Below are 24,621 nucleotides of genomic sequence, written 5' to 3' on the forward strand. Positions count from 1 at the left end.
TACCTGCCACTCTCCCAGTGGATGTGAACCCTTCACCACCGTGGCTTCGTGCAACGGTCCGTTTTCACCTTGGACTTCATTTGTTTCATAAGGAAACTACTCCAGATTCAATCTATCACTGTAAGTTTGTTGACCTGTGCACGGAACTTAGAGATAGTACCTTTGTGTAAACTGACAGCTCTCAGACTGACCATGGTGTCAGGTGTGCCTTCATCATTGGCACCGAGAATTTTTGGTACCAGCTTTCAGAACACTGCTCAGTATTTACAGTAGCACTCTTTGCCCTCTATCAGGGCATGCAGCACATCTTACGACACAGGCTTTTCAGTTAAGTCATCTGCTCAGATTCTGTCAGTATCCTTCAGAGCATGTGTGTGCTGTACGCAATTCATCCCTTAGTGCAGTGGATCCAAGAAAGCTTCCAATTGCTCAATCTTGAGGGAACCACTGTGATGTTTCTAGGTTCCTGGTCACGTTTGTCTGATGGGGAAATAAGACTGCTGATGCTGCTGCCAAGGTTGCAGTCTTGCAATCTCTGCCAGCTAGTTCTTCCATTCCTTCCAATGAGCTCCATGTTGCTGTCTGTCAGCAGCTTGTGTCACGTTAGCGTCACCACTGATCTTACTTGTGCTAATTGTCATCAACCTTTGACAGTTCACCATCTCCAGACCAAATGCCCTTCTCTTAACCACTTAGGTTCTTATATATGTTAGCCGCCTGAGTTACTGGCCGTTGTAGCGAATGCCACGTGGGCTGTTGACCACGTTTCACTTTTTAACCATCATAGCAATATGGTGAAGGGCATTTAATCTTTAGTTCGGGACCTCTGTTGTCTGTATGGCATATTTTGTGGACATTTCTCCAAGAGGAAGTCCTTGTTCTTAGGTCTCTTTTCTTCCATCGATTGGGCTTACTGTGTAGTTGCTTTTAACTCGTTTTAAAATTTTATTCATGGCTGTCAGTCAGCTGCTGTGAAACACATTTTAAGAATAGAAATAATCAGTCGTCAGCTGCACAATTTTTGTTATTAACTTCTTGACAAGGTTTTAAGGTACTAATGTAAATGTGTTGTACTGCAGCTGTAATTTATAAGAGCTGTGGGTCGAGGTCCTAAACAGAAAGGCAACTTGTAAAAATGCAGTGGAGTCTCACACTTGCTGTTCGGCCGGTCTCTGCATCGAGATACATGAAAGTTCAATGTAGCACCGCTCCTCCATCGGCCCATGGCACCACTGTCAGCTGATTATTTAATAAACTTGGTCATTGTACCAATTCTTAGCCCCCTTTTCACCAGATATGTTATTTTTGTGTATAAATTTATACACTTGATTAGCACATGATGTCGGGTCATAATGGTGTTTCATTTCTTTTTAAGACTGATGTTCTGTTTTGTTTGACTTATAGTAAAGATACAAGCGTCCTTATTGTGCTTAGTTTTCGTAAGCTTTTAGGCACACTAGTGCTTGTTGCTTTTCATCTTTTATAGTGAAGTGAAATCTTTTATCAGTCTTTCAGGGCTAATCGTAGTGTGTCTCATGGTATTTTAATATTTTGCTTATGATATGAAGTCGGTTTTGGTCACCACATCTTTGCATTTTTTACATTTCTTTTTAACTGATTGACTGTACTATGTAAAAATAGTAATGAAGGTATGTTTATATTCTGTTTTCACTGTACACTTCTTGTTTTTAATCAGCTGTTAATTGTGATCCAACCCTGGTTATCACTTAATTCTTATTTTATACCCATTTTTGTAGGACTCCATTGTCCAGAGTTTGCCTGATGATTGCTTTCTGATTCAAGCCTAATTGTATGATCTTCTGAGGATGGTAAATTTATTTGCCAAACCTAGTCAAGAAGTTAATTTAATGAAAAAAATAGTGCAGCTGATAACTGAATATTTCTATTATTCTTAAAAAAATTAACTCCTTTTTGGCATTAATGTTTTCAGGTTCTGACATGGGCCCGCATGATCGTAGTTGTTTTTGCACCCTAAAACAAAACAAAAAAAGACACCTATCATTGGTTTTTGGACAAAGTTTTGTGACATTCTGTAAAAAATGGAGCCGTTTCTATACGTTATTGGCTCCTGGGATGAGCAAAGTGATACCTCCTCACATTATGAGCTGTTTTGTCAGTGAAATCTGAATACCAACATGTTCATTAAAAGTAATTCTGCCAAAGAGTATGCCTTTCTGTGAACCCTGCAACTTACATTTTTACTGCCATGTGAAGAATACATTTGCTGATTACAGGAGTGTCCTATTCTCATTGCACAGTGAAGAGAAATCACAAGAAGAAGTGATGCAACGAAAATAAGCACCTTCATTAACAATCAGTTGCAAACTCCTGCTTTTGAGAAAATGCTTGGATATGCTTAGTTTACCATGAAATTAGTGCCAGATTGAAAGCTATTTAGCAACATTAATGATGTTGCTTTTACTAATGATATTCACACCAAAAAAAAATGTGACTGAGACTTCGTACATTGCCCTTGGTGCTCTGAATTGTTATGCTTTGATTTTTTTATGCATTGGTTTCCTTAAAAGATAAAAAAAAGCAAAAATTGAAATATTAGGATTTACATTTCATTTTTAATTATTCTTAGTTATGAGATTTATATAAGATTTGCGATGATAAAATCTATTTTTAATAAGATTTAAAATGCTTATTTCTTTTATCAATAATTCCATTGTATTTCTTGATGTCACAAAAAATATTGATGTTGCATACTTATGCAACAACAAAAGGAAGAACAAAGAACCAGCACTAGATTGGATTTGAACATAGGATGCAGAAAGTTGAAGTTGTGCTCTGAACCACTGCTTGGTTTTAAATTGCATGGATGAACTGATAAAGTAGTATCAAAACTTTGTCTTTCTCACAGAACATGAGTGTTGGCACTGAAGCCAAAATAGGAACCCCTTTAAGTGATTTTTATCCATAATGGATACAGTTGAACTCAATGACTGTTCCTTTATAGGATGTAGCATAATAACTTCTACCAATCATAATATATAATTTTATTTAATATATGACTGGTTTTGGGGTTGTGCCCATCTTCCGGTGGTTTACATACAATGAAATGCTCCCATGCTCAGTGTTGGAGATCACTGTTTAAATAAAAAACTAATAATGTGAGGATGAATAAACAGATACAACTGAAACAATTGGAAGTTGATGTGCAAAGTGTGTTGTAAAGCATTATAGTACTTATGTTCATCTGGAGTATCCATGTTGTTTCCACTTTAACACCATCTGTATTTAACTACTAAACTACTGTACAACACATGTCACTTATCAACTTCCAATTATTCCACTTGTGTCTATGTACTCATCATCACATTATTTGTTTTTTATCTGAACAGTGATCTTCAGCATTGAATGTGGAAACATGTAATTGAATGTAACCCACCTGCAGACAGGCACAAAGCTCGAAACATATTGTGCATGAAATAAAATCATCATCTTTGTGACAAATAGTGCAGATTCCCATTGTCAGCTTCACTATGCCACTGTAGTGATATTTTCTCAAATTTTTCTTATGTTGCAGTTTTATATCACAGATTTGATGATGGTGGCACTGAAACATGTCACGAGAAGTGAACACCGAGAACAATATATTTTAGCAGCCGAGACAAGTGTAATCATTAGTGCTAGTATTCACTGTTTGCTCAGCAGGCAAGGATGACAAGAAATAAAATATCAGTGCATTTAATTGTGATTTGATATGGATGCCAGATAAATGGGGCACTCGGTCTCTGATGATGACCGGGCATTGAGCTCTTTACATGCCATCATGTCAAGGCTAAATGATGAGTACTTAAAGTTGGAGAAAACTGTCATCACCAGAGTCAACCTGGATTGTCAACAGAATGTTGTTAACAGGAATTATTGTCAGCTGTCACACACTGTAACAGAGGACACACAGTGTACAGTACAGTCATTTCAATACTTGTCAATGGCATTTCATATAAAATAACGAATTCGCTGTGTGGTTCAGATGCCACCTACCAGCACATTTACTTTTATTCATTGTGTATCACAGGCCATAGGCATATTTGCACGAGTTCAGGACTACCGCCATTGAGCACTTCAAGTGTGGAAAAATTTCACGTGGAATGATGACTTGCAGTACACATAAACAATGTATCCCACTTGCCATCAGAACACCATTAAGGCAGGTGGTGCATTATCTCACATGAGAAAATGTTTAAATTGGATGAAATGGGGTCACGTAGCTCCCCTGCAGCACTGCAGGAGCAACTTCGTTTTTGTAACACCCCTGGTTAGTGACTGAGTGAACATACTGACGCGAATGTAACAGTGCAGAACAATGGCGAATTGCTGTGCCAACTGATTACTGCAAGTAGCATGGCAATGAGCACTTACTTCGACCTGCATCATCATGTTCCTCCCCACTGTGGAGAATTCACTGCCCTGTATCCCATGCTGCATTTGAACCTGTAACTCTCTGAACACACACACACACACACACACACACACACACACACACACACACACACACACACACACACACACACACACACACACACAGTGAATCGTTAGCTCCTTCAAGCTCCTCACAAGCAGGCTTCACAAACCACGATGCCACAAGGAACACCACTGTGCCTCTCCAAAACATCAAAAATGGGACCTCTCCCCAGGTCACAGATGACTTTCATCAAAGGTAGTACAGAACTGTGCATCACAGTTGAACATGATGCAATGCTATTCATTAGCAGTCCATGCTTCTCAGTCACAGCACAACTCCAGAACAACTGTTTGTGGTATTTTGTTAATGCAGACTATGCATGGGACAATAATTCCCTAGTCTGGCTCCTTTTAGTCTCTGACCAATGTTGCAGATTGCCACAGACTGTTGCAGGGAGTTTATTAATTGTTCTCAGATGGCAGGTGCAGATGTGAAAGGATTACAGTGTGCTTAGTGCACAATACAGTGATGCTCCACTATGGTGGTCAGACATGGTCACTCATAACCTTGACAATAAGTATGTATACTGTCACATTCGAATGCCCCACAAATCTGGATACTGCATGATACAACAAGCTGGTCGAATGTAGACCCACAGTGAGGCTCCTTTAAAACTCTGTTAGGTGCTGAAAATATGGTCTCACTGTCCTTCAGTTATAGACCGACATCTGATGCTGTTCACATGCTGCAGCTTTCTGGGGTGTGCTAGGATGAGGGACCATGCAACTGGTAGCTTAGTTAGACAGCATCAAAAGTTAAAACATATTATTAATACTCGTGCAACTATACTTTTTGGGGTCTCAGTGGAGGCAGCAGCCACGTCCCCTCACAGTATGGCTACCAAGTAGTGACAGTGGCATCCGGGAATGCTGCCTGCAGAAACTTATGCAGTCGTGTACACGCGAGTTGCAGGGACACGGCTGCACACAGATGGAACTGGTGGTGCCGAAGACTGTCATGTTGCTTGCAGTGGAAGCCAGTTCCTGGTGGTGGATCTCATCCTTGCAAGTGACAGTGTGTAGTGCCTAGGTGTCTGTACGGGCACTGAAGAGTAGGTGGCTCTGCTGTCCTGGTCTCTTTCCACTGCCCTCCAGGGCAGAAGTCTGACTGCTATAGGAGTGGGCCAGGAGACGGCCCACATGTAGAGAAGTACAAAGTCTAAGGAGGAAGAATCAGCACTAGCAGAAGGTGCGGCAGTGGAGGCTAAGATTTTAGCAGCTGTGTGCTGTCCCATATCACTCAGTCATCTGACGGGGCCCCTCATCCCTGTAAGTGCTGGGTGGACTGCTCTCCTCTGCTAAAATTAATGGTTATTTATACTGGTTCGCAGCGCACTTGTTGTGCAAACACACTGTTTCTAATCACACTCTGGACAAAAAATCCGGGGCCTGGCCATGTGGAAACAGCTCGACTTGTCCTGCAAGAGCTCCATTTTTACCGCTGCATTGCGATATTGTGGTGCTTGGTTTAGTTCACCCCATGCTGTATAAACAGCCTTGTTGCTGCAACCAGCATGTCAACAGTTTATCAATGTCCAGCTGTCTTCAACAGCTGTGACTGGTCTGCTAGTTTCTGGAGTAGTGCCTAAAAAATAGTGATAACACTACAGTACCCTACTAGGTTTGGTGACAACACCAAACACAAAATGCACTTCTGCACTCTGGTGGTCATTCTACCCACCACAGAGATTTGTAGCTGTAATCCCTTACATACCCTCTGATGGTGTGTACATGTACAATGTTATACCACAAACGAGATTCACGAAGTCATTATAAAAGTGGGTGAAGTCACAATAAATAATATATACAAGCCTCCAGGGCAATCGTGGCCCCCACAAGCCCTTCAAATCCTGCCTCACCCAGCAATATACGTGGGTGACTTTAATAGCCACCATGAACTATGGAATATCTGACCAAAATGGCGAAGACCTGGTGAAATGGACAGAAGATCATAATACTCAACTAATCTTTGACGCCAAAGACCGAGGTACATTTAAATCAGCCCCTTGGCTAACTGAGACCTGCCCTGACCTCAGTTTTGTTACAACTGACAAGAACAACAAACCCCTGCCGGTCTCTCACAGGGTACTTGAGGATTTCCCCCACTCTCAGCATCGCCCAGTGCTCTTAGAAATAGGTCTTACTATTCCCCTGATATCCTCTTATCCTCGTCCTAGATGGAACTTTGGGAGGGCAGATTGGGCTGCTTTCTCGGAGAAACTTGATAAATGCCTTGGATGGATACCCCCAACGTATAAGAACTACGAAAGATTTGTTGGAGCCGTCATCAGCTCAGCTAAAGTTAGTATGCCCAGAGGATTCAGAAACGAATATGTGCCAGGATGGAGCGAGGAAAGTGAACGGCTTTATAGACAGTTTCTGGACAGTGGGGATAAAGAAATTGCAGACGACCTATTACATAGCCTAGACGCGGCCAGGCGTGCTAAGTGGATGGAGACCGTGGAACAAATGGATTTTACAAGATCAAGCAGAAGGGCGTGGTCTTTGCTTCGGAGACTTGGAGGTGGAGGTAAAAATCTGTGAATGACCAGCGCTATGTCCCCAAATACAGTTGCGGTTCACATCAGCAAGACGTCCAGGGCCCCAAAGGAACGAGCCCATACTATAAAAATTAAAGAGGAGCTTAAAGAGCTAAAATCGACAGCAAAGAACAGTACATCTTATTCCCAACCCTTTTCAGTCGAAGAGTTAAATATGGCCCTGAACGGTATAAAACCAGGAAAGGCCCCAGGGTTTGATGGGATTCACCCAGAATTTCTGCTCCACTGTGGTAAATTTGCAAGATTATGGCTTGCGCGATTCTTCTCTAACGTGTTGCAAACTGGAAAAATTCCGCACACTCTCAAAAAGGCTAAAATTGTTGCCATATTAAAACCGGGCAAACCGAGTGACCAATCTCAGAGCTACCGCCCAATCGCCTTACTCAGCATGATCTATAAATTACTGGAGAGACTCATGTACAACAGAATGAGCGAAGTCATCCTGGAGGCTGTACCGGTAGAACAGGCGGGCTTCCGGCCGAAAAGAAGCTGCACGGATCAGGTCCTCGCTCTAACAACCTACATCGAGGCGGGCTTCCAAAGACAGCAAAAATCATCAGTGGTATTTGTCGACCTGACGGCGGCGTTCGACACTGTCTGGAGACAGGCCCTGATTTATAAGCTCCTCCGCATCGTGCCATGTCTAAAAACGGCTAACCTTATCAACGAAATGCTCTGCAATAGACCATTCCAGGTTGTCATCGGTAACAACAGAAGTAAATTCATGAAACTTAATAATGGCCTGCCCCAAGGTTCAGTACTGGCTCCACTGCTTTTCAGCATGTATATAACCGATATGCCTAGGACGAGATCCAAAATGTTCGGATATGCGGACGACTGGGCCTTGGCCACACAACACCGAGTGATGGAGGAAACTGAGATCACACTATCCAGCGATTTGACCACTCTAGGAAAATACTTCCGTGACTGGAGGCTCCAACCCAGCCCATCCAAAACAGAGGCCACTTGTTTCCACCTGAATAACAAATTAGCAAACAAAGAGCTCAAGATCCGCTTTGATGGCGGCATTCTTCCATATAGTAGAACACCAAAGTATCTGGGCGTGACACTCGATAGAACATTGAGCTATAAACAACACCTTGTAAACACTGCTGAAAAAGTCAGAACTAGAAACAACATTGTCCAAAAGCTTTGTGGCACTAGTTGGGGGTCCACTGCCTCCGTTCTGCGTAGCTCTGCACTAGGACTTGTCTATTCTGCAGCAGAGTACTGTTCCCCAATATGGTTAAATAGTGCTCACATCAAGAAGGTGGATGCAGTCTTGAACCAAACGATGAGGATTATCTCTGGAACGATCATGTCAACTCCTGTCCAATGGCTGCCTGTATTGAGCCATATCCCACCACCACATTTGCGCAGAGAACACGCACTTGTCAGGGAGTGTCGAAAAATCCAAAATAGCCCAGATCTTCCTATCCACACCCTGAGTAATGGAATTGAGCAAAAGAGATTGAAATCCAGACACCCCCCTCTCGCAAGTGCCAAAGATCTGGTAAAGAACTCTTTTATTCTTGAGGACCGCTGGAGAGAAGAATGGGAGGAAAAGACACCGCCTCAGGTTAACACCTTATTGGGAACATTTAACAGACCTCGGGGCTTTGATTTGCCCCGCAAAATCTGGTCTACCCTTAACAGGATCAGGACGAGCCACGGCCGTTGTGCGGACTCCTTGTACAAATGGAGCATAGTGCCATCACCACAGTACGACTGCGGCACTGACAGGCAGACAATTCACCATATCGTGGTAGAATGCCCTCTGAGGGCCTACCCTGGGCCAACAAGGGACTTCATGGATGCGACTAACAGTGCAATCGATTATATTTCTAACCTAGATGTTTGTTTGTGATATTGTAACTGTTTTGTGTGTTATGTACTTTTAGATTTTTCATACGTGATTTGTACTTGCCATACGCTAAATAAAATAAATGTTATACTGACATTCAACCACATCTTTCGGGTGCTTCACTTTTTTTTTTTTCATGCACTGCATATAATAGTTTGACCAGAGTATATAAATAATAACTGCAGGTTGTATCTGATAGTGAATGATGGCACACTGGTGCATCGGGCACACTGTCTCCTCATGTTACCTCTCTTGCAACAGTACTGTGGTGCCATTTTTTAACAGACTATGTTCTTCCGCATATGGCACATGTTTCTATAAACTGTTTACATAATGTTGATGTATTCTTGTGACCATCAAGATCCCCAACTATGTCCCTGATAGACCACATGTGTAACTAGCTTGGATGTCAACTCTATCCTAGTGCCAGTATCCAGGATATCAATGACCAGCTAAGAATTGTGGGGTCAACTTGCCTCAGGGGAGGCTTTATGATAAATGCCCAGCCGAATCAGAGCACACAGGCTAGAGGGGATGCAACATCGTGCTAATAAATGGGGTCTTACTGCCAAGTTCTTTGTAAAATTAAGTTGAATCTGTGAGGATTGAAATAATATTATATACATACTCAACTCCTGAAGTTACATTTCATTTCCTTCTCCTCCGGTAGGTGCTTCATTGTTGTTGTCAGGCAGATAGTCGAATTAGAAGTTCATAATGTAAAGAGTTGCTTCTGATACTCTCTGTGATATTGCCTTACATGTCCCAGTAGCTGTTCCATTGAAATTAGGTTATTCAGTGCTGTTGTCGTTTGGTCTATGGAGGTGAGAAGTGTTGAGTACAAAGTGGTGATTAGGCATGTTAGGTTTTCGTTGGACAGGATCTTCAGAGGAAGATCAGGTAGTAAAGCAGAGAACAGGTGGTGTTCGGCATTGTAATTCCTGTAAAAGCTGAAATTTGCAGTCAGTATCTTCCCACATCGGTGATGGCTTACTTCACAACCTCATGTGCAGGGCTACTATTGCTGCAGGTGGAATTTGATGACTTTGCTGGGTCTTACTCTTCTTACCTCTACCTCCTACCATCTCCCTCCTGTCTTTCGAGGAGGCTGCTGGCAACTTTGGCAGAGCTTCTGGGATATCTCTGAAGGGACACAATCTCTCCATCTGCACCACAGTGGTACATATCAGAAGCTTTAATTTCACATTGACCTGGGACATGTTCTTGACCACCTGATAATGTATAATCCATTTATTTGTTTTACCATTAGGAATATAATGGTTGGTTATCATTACCTACTGCTCAATTCAGAACTTAGGTCTCAGGCGCTGCAGTCATGGACCGTGCGACTGGTCCCGGCGGAGGTTCAAGTCCTCCCTCGGGCATGGGTGTGTGTGTGTGTTTGTCCTTAGGATAATTTAGGTTAAGTAGTGTGTAAGCTTAGGGACTGATGACCTTAGCAGTTAAGTCCCATAAGATCTCACACACATTTGAACATTTTTCAGAACTTAGGTAGTTTCTTTTTGTGTTTTTGTTCAATTTCTTGCAGCTATAAAGCTTTGATATTTGTGTCCACACCTGATACCAAACATCTCTAAACCTTTCTGCAGTGTTGTGGATGGTTGACACATCTTTGTCAGGAGGTGGTTTGCATAACTTTAAAGGGGATGCCATTCTCCACCCATAGTCAACCTCTCATAGTGAAAGTCCAGTACTCTCTTGGATCTTTTAGTTGTAAGCTGCTACTATATATGATATTGTAAACATCTGTCACTGTGATGACTGTTCACATAGTAACTCAACATTTTACTTCTGGCCTTGGGCTCTGTTCTTACATTAGCCTGTGGGTGCAGTGCGCTCATCCATAACTTCCAAATTTGCTGGAGCTTCATCAGTTCAGGTATAAAATTGGTTCAATGCTGCATGAGCTACTGATCTGCCTGTTAATTTGGTATGACAGCATGAGAATTGGACCAATTCCCCTCTGGTGTTTGTGCAAAGGACTGAAGATATCCATGCCAGTCATTTGGAACAGTGGGTTGTCCTTCGGCAATTTCTGCAATGGTTCCCACTTGTGGCTAAGCTCTGCTCCTTGTGCTCAGCTTATACAGTACTTCACATGTTGCTCCACTTTCCACTTTTGTGTCCACCACCAGTAGTTCTCTGCAATGTGTCACTTTGTAGTTCATTGTCCTCCATGTCCTGCCAGGATAGAATAGGTGGCCTGTCTTCATACTTAGTCCTGCAAACATGTTGGTGTTGCTCTACATCAACAACACTTTTTTTTTAATATAGAATTTCCAGTCATCAGCACGGAACTGTGTTTTGATTGCTAACTGCTGACAGTCTGGGTCAGCACCCTCTGCCTTTCACCATTTGTCTGCAGAAATGTCAACATCTTAAATTGCATGTGCTTTCTGACTGGGGCCAACAGCATTACCTCGAGCTTTCTTCAGGCTGTGTATAACTTCAAAGTCAAAGTCACTAAACCTTAATGTGCAGCAGGTTTGCAGCTAGTCTGATCTTTCAGGCCCATAACCTGCTGTAATGCTGCTTGATCCATTACTACGTTGAAGCAACTGCCATACAACGGGAATATGCGATACCATAAATCAGGCTCTGCATCTTCTTTTTGTAGAATAATTCTTCTTCACCTTTCATAGCTGCCTGGAAGTGTAGACATTGGGTGCTCTGCTCCATCTACTTCTTTACTTAATACCCATCAAGTTCCTTATACTACCTAGACATATTTTTTCCTCCTGTAGTGCTGCAATAACCCTTTTCAAAAAACCTTGAAGGAACGAGCATCTTGTAACTTCTTATGGCTCATAACATATGCCCTTGCATTCCATGTTTACACTGACAGATCCGTGGTCAACATCACATGTCAGCACTACATGACAGTATGAACTGTCTCTGGTGATAGAGAAAAGCTTGACTGGCATCAGTGGCCAATAAGTGCTTCAACCACACAAAAGCTTTTTTGCAATCCTGTGTTCAGTAAAACTTTATCCACTTTTTCAGAATATTTGTGAGGGGTCATGGTACTTGTGCAAATTTTGGCACAAATTTTCTGTAATAGTTAGCCATACTTAAAAGGGACTGCAACTCATTTTTTTCCATATTAGGAGTAAGAAATTACTTCACCACATCTTATATGAGCTGGGTCTCTGTTCACAACCCCCCCCCCCTCCCTCCAAACCAAAAATATACCCTAAATACATCTACATCTACATTTATACTTCGCAAGCCACCCAACGGTGTGTGGCGGAGGGCACTTTACGTGCCACTGTCATTACCTCCCTTTCCTGTTCCAGTCACGTATGGTTCGCGGGAAGAACGACTGTCTGAAAGCCTCCGTGCGCGCTCTAATCTCTCTAATTTTACATTCGTGATCTCCTCGGGAGGTATAAGTAGGGGGAAGCAATATATTCGATACCTCATCCAGAAACGCACCCTCTCGAAACCTGGCGAGCAAGCTACACCGTGATGCAGAGCGCCTCTCTTGCAGAGTCTGCCACTTGAGTTTATTAAACATCTCTGTAACGCTATCACGGTTACCAAATAACCCTGTGACGAAACGCGCCGCTCTTCTTTGGATCTTCTCTACCTCCTCCGTCAACCCGATCTAGTACGGATCCCACACTGATGAGCAATACTCAAGTATAGGTCGAACGAGTGTTTTGTAAGCCACCTCCTTTGTTGATGGACTACATTTTCTAAGCACTCTCCCAATGAATCTCAACCTGGTACCCGCCTTACCAACAATTAATTTTATATGATCATTCCACTTCAAATCGTTCAGCACGCATACTCCCAGATATTTTACAGAAGTAACTGCTACCAGTTTTTGTTCCGCTATCATATAATCATACAATAAAGGATCCTTCTTTCTATGTATTCGCAATACATTACATTTGTCTATGTTAAGGGACAGTTGCCACTCCCTGCACCAAGTGCCTATCCGCTGCAGATCTTCCTGCATTTCGCTACAATTTTCTAATGCTGCAACTTCTCTGTACACTACAGCATCATCTGCAAAAAGCCGCATGGAACTTCCGACACTATCTACTAGGTCATTTATATATATTGTGAAAAGCAATGGTCCCATAACACTCCCCTGTGGCACGCCAGAGGTTACTTTAACGTCTGTAGACGTCTCTCCATTGATAACAACATGCTGTGTTCTGTTTGCTAAAAACTCTTCAATCTAGCCACACAGCTGGTCTGATATTCCGTAGGCTCTTACTTTGTTTATCAGGCGACAGTGCGGAACTGTATCGAACGCCTTCCGGAAGTCAAGAAAAATAGCATCTACCTGGGAGCCTGTATCTAATATTTTCTGGGTCTCATGAACAAATAAAGCGAGTTGGGTCTCACACGATCGCTGTTTCCGGAATCCATGTTGATTCCTACATAGTAGATTCTGGGTTTCCAAAAACAACATGATACTCGAGCAAAAAACATGTTCTAAAATTCTACAACAGATCGATGTCAGAGATATAGGTCTATAGTTTTGCGCATCTGCTCGACGACCCTTCTTGAAGACTGGGACTACCTGTGCTCTTTTCCAATCATTTGGAACCCTCCGTTCCTCTAGAGTCTTGCGGTACACGGTTGTTAGAAGGGGGGCAAGTTCTTTCGCGTACTCTGTGTAGAATCGAATTGGTATCCCGTCAGGTCCAGTGGACTTTCCTCTGTTCAGTGATTCCAGTTGCTTTTCTATTCCTTGGACATTTATTTCGATGTCAGCCATTTTTTCGTTTGTGCGAGGATTTAGAGAAGGAACTGCAGTGCGGTCTTCCTCTGTGAAACAGCTTTGGAAAAAGGTGTTTAGTATTTCAGCTTTACGCGTGTCATCCTCTGTTTCAATGCCATCATTATCCCGGAGTGTCTGGATATGCTGTTTTGAGCCACTTACTGTTTTAACGTAAGACCAGAACTTCCTAGGATTTTCTGTCAAGTCGGTACATAGAATTTTACTTTCGAATTCACTGAACGCTTCACACATAGCCCTCCTTACGCTAACTTTGACATCGTTTAGCTTCTGTTTGTCTGAGAGGTTTTGGCTGCGTTTAAACTTGGAGTGAAGCTCTCTTTGCTTTCGCAGTAGTTTCCTAACTTTGTTGTTGTACCACGGTGGGTTTTTCCCGTCCCTCACAGTTTTACTCAGCACATACCTGTCTAAAACGCATTTTACGATTGCCTTGAACTTTTTCCATAAACACTCAACATTGTCAGTGTCGGAACAGAAATTTTCGTTTTGATCTGTTAGGTAGTCTGAAATCTGCCTTCTGTTACTCTTGCTAAACAGATAAACCTTCCTTCCTTTTTTTATATTCCTATTAACTTCCATATTCAGGGATGCATACTTCCTTTAACTTTGTGTTAGCTATGCAGCACATCCTGTAACTGTACTATATGCGTGTGGATGCTGTTGGTAGCTAACAGCGTACAGAAGAACTGGAACAAGTAGATCCCTTTGTATAGGTAGCAAGTACCATCTGGAAGGGTGGAGGGCCAGTGTAGGGTGTAAAGAATCGGTTATGGAAGGCAAATATAGCCTTTAGCCAGCTACACCTTGTCTGTCATAATACCGCGAGACAAACCAAGTTGTGACCGTTCAATAGCAACTTAAAGTGAGAGAGTCCTGTATAGCTGAAAAACATGGTAGGTGACAAACACAGTTATAAACCAGCTATAAGTCTTCATTAACTGCTGTGTTTGGCAGAGTATAAATGTTAGCTGGCCAGATAAAATATCAATCGTGGGAGATAACAAACTAGTGATCAGCCTGTGAGCAAATAAAGGAAAGTAAATGGAGATGGATTGGTCACACAGTACAAAAAACTGATGCTATTGAAAAGGCAGTACTTGTTTGGAACCCACAAGGAACACGTAGATATAGCTGCATGAAGACAACCTGGAGTAGGTGGTGAAAGAACTAGCTCTGAAAGCTGGCAAAACGTGAAATGAAGTGAAATGTTTGGATGCCAACAGAACCAGATGGGAGGTCACTACTACTGCCCTATGATCCAACAGGAAATAACTCAGTAAGTCAAAACTCATACCCTACAGGAAACTTCAGCTGGCAAACCCCACATCAATGTGGCCAGAGTCCTTTGTTATGCTTCCTGTAGAATGATTTTATTAACACTGTCATTGTCTGTAAGCTCATAGGGATTAATTATAAGTCACTTAATTCTGTCCACAAAATTTTCTATGGTCTTCCCTTCTTTCTGGATACACTATTCAGCTGTTCCTTATACTAACAAGACATATTTTTTCCTCCTGTAGTGTTCCAGTAACCCTTCTCAAATGTCCTGGAAGGAACGAGCATCCCGTAACCTTTTATGGCTCATAACATATGCCCTTTCATCCCGTTTACACTGATAGATCCATGGTCAACCATTGCTCATTGTTCTATCCTTCTAACTTCGCAGCTGTGTGTAATTTGTCTATGGACTGCCAAAACATCTTCCCTTGAATTACCCAGTAAAGGAGTCATTAATCTGGTGGTGCTAGCATGTGGTATGGATAGACACACACTTTGAGGGTACTGTTCCCTTCTCTCCTCCCGTAACCTCTCTAACTCCTTATGCAACTCTAAATTATCTGCTCACACATTTGAGTGACTTGATCGAGTAAGTGCTGCATCAACTCCTGGGCAGATACCTTCTCACGCTTCCCTTAGTACCTGGCACCATTGTGCTCAGAATGTATTAGTACCATAAGCCAAAAAGAAAACTACTACACATATGAGTGGCGTTCAGTAACTAATGCAACACATTTGTTTCCTGAAAGCAGGTTGGTTTTTATTCACAATTACAATTTACCGTATTATTCCCCACTCTTCTGGCCACAAAACCATATTTTTCAACATATCTTCGTTCAATGAGATGGTTTTACACCAGCTTACTGGAAGGGCTTGTATGCCCGCATGGTAACACTCTACCAGTTAATGTGAGAGCCATCTTGCTATATCAGTAACCTCCCCATTGTCCATGTACTGCTTGCCACAGAGGGCATCCTTCATTGGGACAAACAGATGAGTCAGGAGGTGCAAGATTGTGGCTGCAGGGTGGATTCAGAAGAACAGTTCTATGAAGTTTTGTGGGCTCCTCTCAGGTGCACAGACTTATGTGAGGCCTTGCATTGTCATGAAGAAAGATATGTTAATTTCCATTTTTGTGGTGATGAACATGCTGAAGTAATTTCTTCTGTTTCCTGAGATTAGTCCAATAAACATCAGAGTTGATTGTTGCGCCTTGAGGGAGGACATCAAACAAAATAATACCCTTCAGAGTCCCAGAAGACCATCGCCATGACTTTACCAGCTGAGATGCAGCTTTGAACTTTTTCTTTCTGAGGATAGATGCTGTGACACCACTCTATGGACTGCCATTTTGTTTCTGGTTAAAAGTGATAAACATATGTTTCATCATCTGTGATGGTGATCCACAAAAAATTATCACAAACAGCCACATAATGCACAAGAAACTTCACACACGTTGTCCTTCAATGCTCTTTACGGTCTTCTGTTAGGTGGCGAGGAATGCGGCAGGCACACATCTTTGAGTACCCTAAGTGGTGGACAAGTGTGTTGACATTACCAACACAGATGACTACTTGTCCAGTGGGGTGTCTGATTGTGATCTGTTGATCACCTCAAATGAGAGTGTCCACATGTTCCAACATTGCAGGAGTCTCAGCTGTGTGCAGCTGGCTGGTACATGGGAGATCGGACATGTTTGCATGACCTTGTTGCAATGACAACGGACACCTAGTCCAATGACTCACTGTGCTTTTATTTACTGCCAGATCCCTGTAAACATTCTGAAAGCTCCTGCGGATATCTGCGATGCTCTGGTTTTCTGCCAAAAGAAACTTGATGATGGCTCTCTGCTTGGAATGCACCTCTGTTATAGACATCATTTTGAAGGCTACATATACTGCCATCACCTATTAGAAAATCATGAAACTGTAGGGGCTGAAGCAAAAATATTCCGCACTGTCCCACAACTAATTTCACATTTTTCAACTGAAACTGACGGAGAATAAATGTGCTGCATTACTTATTGAACTTCCCTTGTAGAATACCACCAAGTGAAGAGAGGTAAGAGGAGAGAAATGATGATGCTGAGAAATCTTTTTGGCATAAAGTGACAGTGTGTGTCTGTATCATTTAAGCTTGAGATGATCCTTAGAGGCATGCCGACATACTGAACAACGTAGACAAGCAGCATTGTCCAGTTAACAATTAGAGACAGTGTTCTCTATGCAACTGCACAGAGAATGAAGGCTAACTTGTATGCCCATTGCAAAGGTGGTATTGTGCTGAGAAAGAGGTTTCTGCTAAAAAGAAAACAAAACCTTGAAAGTCATGAGGATTGTGCAACATTTTTTTTTCCATTTTGTTTTTTTCCATAAAACATGCAAAAAAAAGATTAATATGAATACTGAAATGCAAGAAGAAGCAGGAAGCAAGTTCTGTTTACATAATGGGAAAAGTAACTGGGAAAAGTTTGGTTAAAATTCAGTTTATGATTGTGCTGTGTCTACCATTTTTAATCACTCTGTGCAAATACAAAAAAGTACTGAAGTAAATTTTGTTTATTTGTGTTATATGTAAGGGGGTAAAATGTTTAATTCTGAGTATTATAGTAAACTTAAATTTTTATTTGTATTTATTTTTTTAAATATTTGGATAGCGTGAGTTAGAGAGTGATAAATTATGTAATACTGCCATTCTTAGTTTTACAGTTGTAGTACAGGCAGACCACAAGTAGAGGCAGAATTTATTGTTTGAATCTAACGTTTACTTTTAGAAAACTGAACTTAGATAGGTCACTATTTCTCCCCTTCCTCATCACTATTACCAGCTAAATTAAGACCTGAAGACCTTTGTTTCTATAAAACCACAATAAGAATATTTTTTTTCCAACCTGTATCAGTGAGCTCATTCTTTTGTCCTTACTGTAAATAAAATAATAAATTTTTGCTTAAGAGGATAGAATACTGTCCGTGAGTGATGTGCCAAACACACTCCTGATGTCGAAATAGAAATAAAGAATTTACATGCTACAAATAAACTTTTTAATTTGTCAGCATTAAAGGTGACCAGAGATCCACTACGAATTCTGGATAAGTCTCCATTTGCTCTAAAAATATTTAGTCAACTTCCTGAGAAGAGCTGTTTAATCTGTTGATCTGTCACATTTTTACGTCTGAGGTGTTGTTTCATTGTATCTTTTTTTCGACTACATTTTTATGCTGTGCTGATTATTTTTCAGTTATGTGACATTTAACAAATAAAATATGGCACTGGAAGATTGAGCATCTATATTGTGGCTGACATATGGGTAAATAAAAAATCTGGATTGGTTTCATTAAGGCACTCCAGACAAATGCTGGGTGTAACTCGAATGTAAAGTGTAATCTCTCTCTTTTCTGTGATGCCACAATCACTATTCAAATTGCAGTTGATCCAGAAATCTCCTTAACTTTGTGATGAGTGCAGTCTGTATTTTACTATTTGTATCACATTATATATTGTCCCATATTTCTTGCATGGCTTGGTTATACAGTCTCATACATGTTTTCATTTATATCTGTATGTAGAGGTTTGACAAAAATATGGAAACACCAAAAACGCAACACATGCCTAATGTGGTACATGAAACTGCTGGCATTCAAAATGGCTTCCAGTTATCTTGGAACAGATAAGTACAGGATTCTTATACCATTCTTCCTGCAAAATATTGAGAAGTTCAGGCAATGTTGGTGGAGCTGGATAGTGATGATGCACAATTCTTTCCGAAGTAGGCCACAAAGGATCAATAATATGGAGATCTGGAGACTGTGGAGGCCAGGGGAGATGTAAGATTTCATCCTTGTACCTAACAAGTCAGTCCTGGAATATGCGAGCTGTGTGAACAGGTGCCCCTGTCATTTTGAAACATAGCATCAATATTAGCACTGGGGAACAAACAATGTACCATGGGCTGGACCTGATAACCAAAATGGTCACATAATCCTTGTCCCTATTGTGACCTTGCTGAGTAACCATGGGGCCCATGGAATACCATGATAAGCCTGCCAAAATCGTTACCAAACCCCACAATGTTTCACTCTTTGGACGTAAACTTGGCTAGAAATTGTGAACAGTGTTAAGGAAGACATACGACCAAATGACATTCTTCCATTGCTCAATAGTCCAAGTTTTATGACTTCAGCACTGTTTTCCTATTATGGGCATTTGCATCACTGATAAGCGATTTTGGAATTCCAGCTTTCCCTGCAATTTCCTGCTTACGGAGTTCCTTTTGTGTCATTTTGTTGGTGACAGGGTTCGCAAGTGTGACATTCAGTTTTGCAGTGACTTTTGCATCTGTTGTCCTCTTGTTTTTTGTCACAATTATCTTTGATGACTGTGTGACACAATCACTCAACACACATTTTCGTCCACATTATGACTTAGCGGATGATGCTTTTTCTGCTTTCCCTGTTTGCAGTATAAACCTTTGTTAAGGTGCCTTTTGAAACACCAAACACTTTGGTTAGCTTTTTTAGGGAAGCACCCACAATACGAGCACCAACAATTTGCCTACATTCAAATCACTTAGCTCCAACATAATGCACCCACAACTACACAGAACACTGTTCTGACCATGACTGACACTTGCAATGTATTGAGGACATTGCACAGGGGCTGATCATGGTCAAAAACAACAGTACAGCTTGCAGGCATGGCCTGGCTAACATTTATATTCAAGCATGCATTTATTATGGTGTTTCCTGATTTTGTCCAACCCCTGCAACTGTGCTTTTCGAGTCCATTGTGTTGAATATATGAAGTTGCTCTTTGATCTCTGTTTTGTGTATACATATTTCAAATTAACTCACTGAGTAATTTCTTTGCAGTTTTTAAACTTGACATATTGAGCAAGTTGCTTGTCTTATTGGTTAATTTTGTTGCAGGTAAAATTAAATATATTAAAGAAGAAGCTCACAAGATACAGGAAATCTTTCCAGACAAACACCAGAAATCACCTTTACCAAATTAACTTTATTGTTGGGAAGAAAATACATTTTGTGTTTAAGTTCAGCAGTGTACATGTATTGCAGTGATCTAGTGTACAATTCAATCAGTTTGAAAGAAATGTGTAAAAGTGCAGATGTGCATCTTGCACTTCAGTTTTATAAGACTATGAAGATGAAGAGAAGTTACCAACTGCTGAATACTATATCTTTAACAACGAGGGAATAAAAAAAGATCTTGTATTCCTTAGAACCTTCATGTTGCATACTCTCAACTTTGATAAGACAAATTACTCTTAGCATATCAGAAAATAAGTGATTTGGTTTCACAAAGAAGACTATATGTGTATCATAAATTCCACTTTTAGGTACAGATGAAACTGAAAAGAAAAAGAGATGCAGTATTTTCATATCCATGTTTAGTGAAGTGACATAATATATGCTATTTTTCTTGATATAGAATTGAAAGCTATTGTGAACTATAATAATAAGATAAAATGGACAAAAATGATTGTGTCATTTGGCTATCAATTTAACTTTTAATAACCGTTCATACTACATGTGAACAGTACTACAAAACTGTGATACAATGTTGACTATAATATTAAAATGAGATTTAAAATTCTGTATCTTACATTTTCATCCGTAATCTTCTCTCTCTCTCTCTCTCTCTCTCTCTCTCTCTCTCTCTCATTGTAAATCCTAGTGAGGAATTTATTGAGGTTTCATTTCATTTTTAGTTGATCTAAACAGGAGGAGAAAAAAATTACAACTGCTTTGCCACATGTCATACGCACCCTATGGGAGAGAGACGCATTGAACTCAACAGTTTTCATGCAAGATGAGGCCCCACCGCACATCTCTCTTGAAGTTCACCTGCTTTTCCAAAACACATTTGGAAACAATCAAATTGTCAGCTGATTTTTTTTTTTTTTTTTTTCCCAATGCTTGACTGGTGCGAGCACCTGATCTCACTACCTGTGATTTCGGGTTGCGGGGCTACCTGAAGAACAGGGTTTACCAGGAGAACATTCACACGTGCGGATATGAAGCACAGCATATCAAGAAAGGTAGCCAGTATACCTACAGACATGCTTCATTCTGCTGTGCAGAATCCAATCCTGTGCTTTCAGACTCTTCTGGACAATGACAGGTGCCATATTGAGCCCCTTTTGTAACAGTAATGGTACCAGTATGTAATGGTATGGTGTGCTGTAGCAGCACATTAAAAGTGTTTCAGGTGAATTGATTCTGCATTATTTCTCTTCCTCATGTCCTTGACAGTAATTCTACCAAGTTTGGTCCTTGTACGGTCATAAGGTATGAGATTCTGGAGGATAACATCAAATTCATCAACAAAAAAGTGTGATTATTTCTGTAAAATGGAGTTTGAAGAAACAGAATTAAATCTGTTGATCATAATTTGTATGGGTGCTTGGAATGTAAAGCATATTGATGGGCTGCTAAAAGCAAAAACTTTTTACATTGTTTAACCCCTTGTGAGTTGCCAAATCTAGTCTGTGGAAGATTGACAGAAATTACAGCTGGTGGTAGTGTCAGATAACCACATTAAGGCTTTATGCTGTTGAAATGTACTATCATAATGGATTTCGCTAGTTGTAACTCTGCATTCACAGGTGGTGTGTGTCACAAAATCCAGTGTGGCCCTCATAAGATGAGGAGAATTTCTTGTTTTACCCATTTTAAATGGAGGATTTCTCAACAAAACTCAACCCCCCCTCTCCCCCCCCCCCCCAATTTGGGTGGTACAATAGCAGCTTTTTACCTCTTTATTGGTCAGTGACTGCTCTTGAATCACTTTTCTAATTTGAACGGGGAGCTCATGTTTTGCCCCTACAAAACCTCATAGGGGGTATGTTAGTTGACTCATGGATTCGGCTATTGAAGGCAGATATGATGTATGGAAAATACCTATCTCAGTCGGGGGGGGGGGGGGGGGTTAGTGATCTAATAAGAAAGCATCCTAGGTATGGTTTTGTGTACAAGGAGGTACCCAAAAAAGACAGGAATAACATTACCGTGGGCACAGGTTTTGTAGTAAGCATTTCTACTGTTGGGCATGTATAGCACAGCTCATTGCCAGGTCAGTGCCACTTGTGTTGTTTATCTGGCTTGTTCTGTTGACCTGCAGTGATTGCTTTATCGAGCACTGTTTCATTCTTGTTTTGTTTTCTACGATGTCAAGTTTAAGTGAACAACGTGCTGCTGTGAAATTTTGTTTTCTACTCACTAAAAAGTCTACTGAAACTGTTTTAATGTTGAAAACAGCTTACCAATATGGGAAAAACTTAAGTGTATGAGTGGTTTGATCGATTTAAAAATGGCGGCATGTCAGTTGGTGACAAATCTTGTTCTGGATGTCCATCAACTGCCCGAATCACCAAAAATATTGAAAAATTTCAAGAGCTTGTACCCACAGTGCATCGACAGACAATTGGTGAAGAATTGTCAGAGATTAGTGGGTTGTTTTGGAGCTCTGTTCAGCAAATGTTAACGGTAGATTTGGGAATGAAAATGGTTGCTGCCAGGTTTGTTCCTCAGGTTCTGACTGACAATCAAAAGGAACATTGAGTTGAAACATGTCATGCTTTGAAACAACAGCTTGAAACTGATCCATATTTTCTGTCAAAGGTCGTTACCAGTAATGAGTCATGGTGCTACAGTTATGACCCAGAAACAAAGCACTAGTCAAGCCTGTGGAAGATGTCATCGTCACCCCGTCTAAAAAAAAAGTCGTCAAGTCAATCAAACATCAAAACAATGCTGATGTGCTTTTTTGGTGCCAAGGCCATAGTTCATTCAGAGTTTGTTCCCCCAGGTCAGACCATCAATCAAATCTTTTATTTGAAAGTTTTAAGAAGCTTGCGCAACATCGTTAGTCAAAAAAAACCCAATTTGGGGCAGACTGGAGAGTGGTTCTTCCACCATGACAAAGCAACTTCGCCCCCAAACAAACTGTTAGACAGTATTTGGCTAAAAATGGCATGGTTCCACTGCCCCAAGCAGAATGTAGGATGTAATTTCATCATCTCGTAACTTGCAGTTACAAATCAAAGATTTTTGCACTGGAGACATGTCAAATTACTTTAAAAAAATAAGATTATAATAACTAACATGTTTAAGCAGGTATTTCTGAATTTTTAGACATGAACAATTTGACAAGAACATATATAACACATATGGTCATTTTGCAGCTTCCATTACAATTTATACAATATATTAACAATTTATTGTACAATATATAATCTTTATTATTTCTTTTCTTTTCAAATTGCCTAACTGTCTAGCACGAATTTTCAATTGAATAACAACATTTTTCTGCTATTGTATTAAATAACAATGTTTTCAGTGGGTCAAACTCCATATTTAGCAGATTTGTGTTGTTTAATTTATTGTAAATTTTTAATCCCATATACAGTGGTGTTTGAGTGTAAAGTTTTAAATTATGAGAGGAAAGTTTGAAAGTGTGTCTGAGACGAGTACTGTAATTGTGGTCAAAATGAAAATTTTCAAGTGAGTTTTGATTTTTGTATATGAAAATAGAAATTCTGTATATGTACAGAGAAAGAATGGATATGATTTTATTTTTTTTAAATAATGGGTGACATGATGTTCTTTTTGGACTAAACACATTTTTCTTATGTTTGTCTTTTTGAAGAGTAAGTAATCTCGGGCTGTTTGTAGAGTCTCCCCAGAAAATTATTCCGTATCAAATTATAGGCTCAAAGTAGCTGTGGTAGACTATCTTCCTGGTGTCCATAAGGGTGGAACCAGATAAGATATTCATCGCATAAGCTAAGCTGTTTAGTTTGTTTGCTAAGAAGTCTACATGTGCCAGCCAATTTAAATTTTTGTCAAGATTTAGACCTAGAAATTTTTCATAATTTGCTTCAGTCATTTCCTGATTTCTGTGCACTGTTTTTATTGGAGATACTGATGATGTTTTAGCACTAACTGCATTAATTGTGTTTTTTGACATTGAGTTTTAATCCATTATGCTGAAACCATAATTCTAGGTTTCTCATTATATTTTCCACAGTATCATGAATTTGTTCTAAATTGTAATTTTCTATTAAAACGAGGTGTCATCTGCGAATAAAACCCAGTGAACATCAATGCTTAAAGGTAAATCATTTATGTACAGCAGAAAAAGATAGGGCCCTGAAATTGAGCCCAGTGGGATCCCTGTAAAAATCTTTCTCCAGTTCTTACAAATAAGATTTGAACCACTGCAATGCCCTGTCCACAATCCCATCTCTCTCTAACTTGTGTAGAAGTACAGTGGTAAGTGATTGATCGAGTCAAAAGCTTTGATCAAATCACAAAAAATACCTGTGACCTTTTTACCCTTGTCTAAAGCAGAGCTTATCTTTTCAGTGAATTCCCTGATCGCAATTATTGTATTTTTCCCCTTTTGGAATCCAAATTGATTTTTAACTATAATATCATTTTGTATAAGAAAGTTTTCAAGATGTTTTTCAACAATCCTTTCCATCACCTTAGCAAAAACTGGCTGCAGCAAATTAGGGCAGTAATTTCCTATGTCATCTGGTGAGCCATTCTTGAACAGAGTTTTAACACATCTGGGAATTATCCTTCCTCAAATGACTGATTAATCATTTTAGCCAATGGATGAGAAAC

General features: G+C 40.4%; 1 protein-coding gene across 2 annotated transcripts in view; it reads left to right on the forward strand.

The window, feature by feature from the left end:
* LOC126247972 (PRA1 family protein 3) overlaps positions 1–20,553 on the forward strand; it is a 78,629-nt gene extending 58,076 nt beyond the window's left edge. The window contains exon 5 of one of the 2 annotated variants that reach the window (XM_049948538.1): positions 19,900–20,553. Coding sequence is in view for 1 of the 2 variants with exons in the window: in XM_049948537.1 (XP_049804494.1) it covers positions 19,900–19,985 (86 nt within the window). In the remaining variant the exon portion in view is untranslated. The remainder of the gene's footprint in view (positions 1–19,899) is intronic. The other variant, XM_049948537.1, reaches the window with a different exon arrangement.
* The last annotated feature ends 4,068 nt before the right edge of the window (positions 20,554–24,621 follow it).

Source organism: Schistocerca nitens, chromosome 3 (assembly GCF_023898315.1).
Source record: "Schistocerca nitens isolate TAMUIC-IGC-003100 chromosome 3, iqSchNite1.1, whole genome shotgun sequence".
Lineage (NCBI taxonomy): Eukaryota > Metazoa > Arthropoda > Insecta > Orthoptera > Acrididae > Schistocerca > Schistocerca nitens.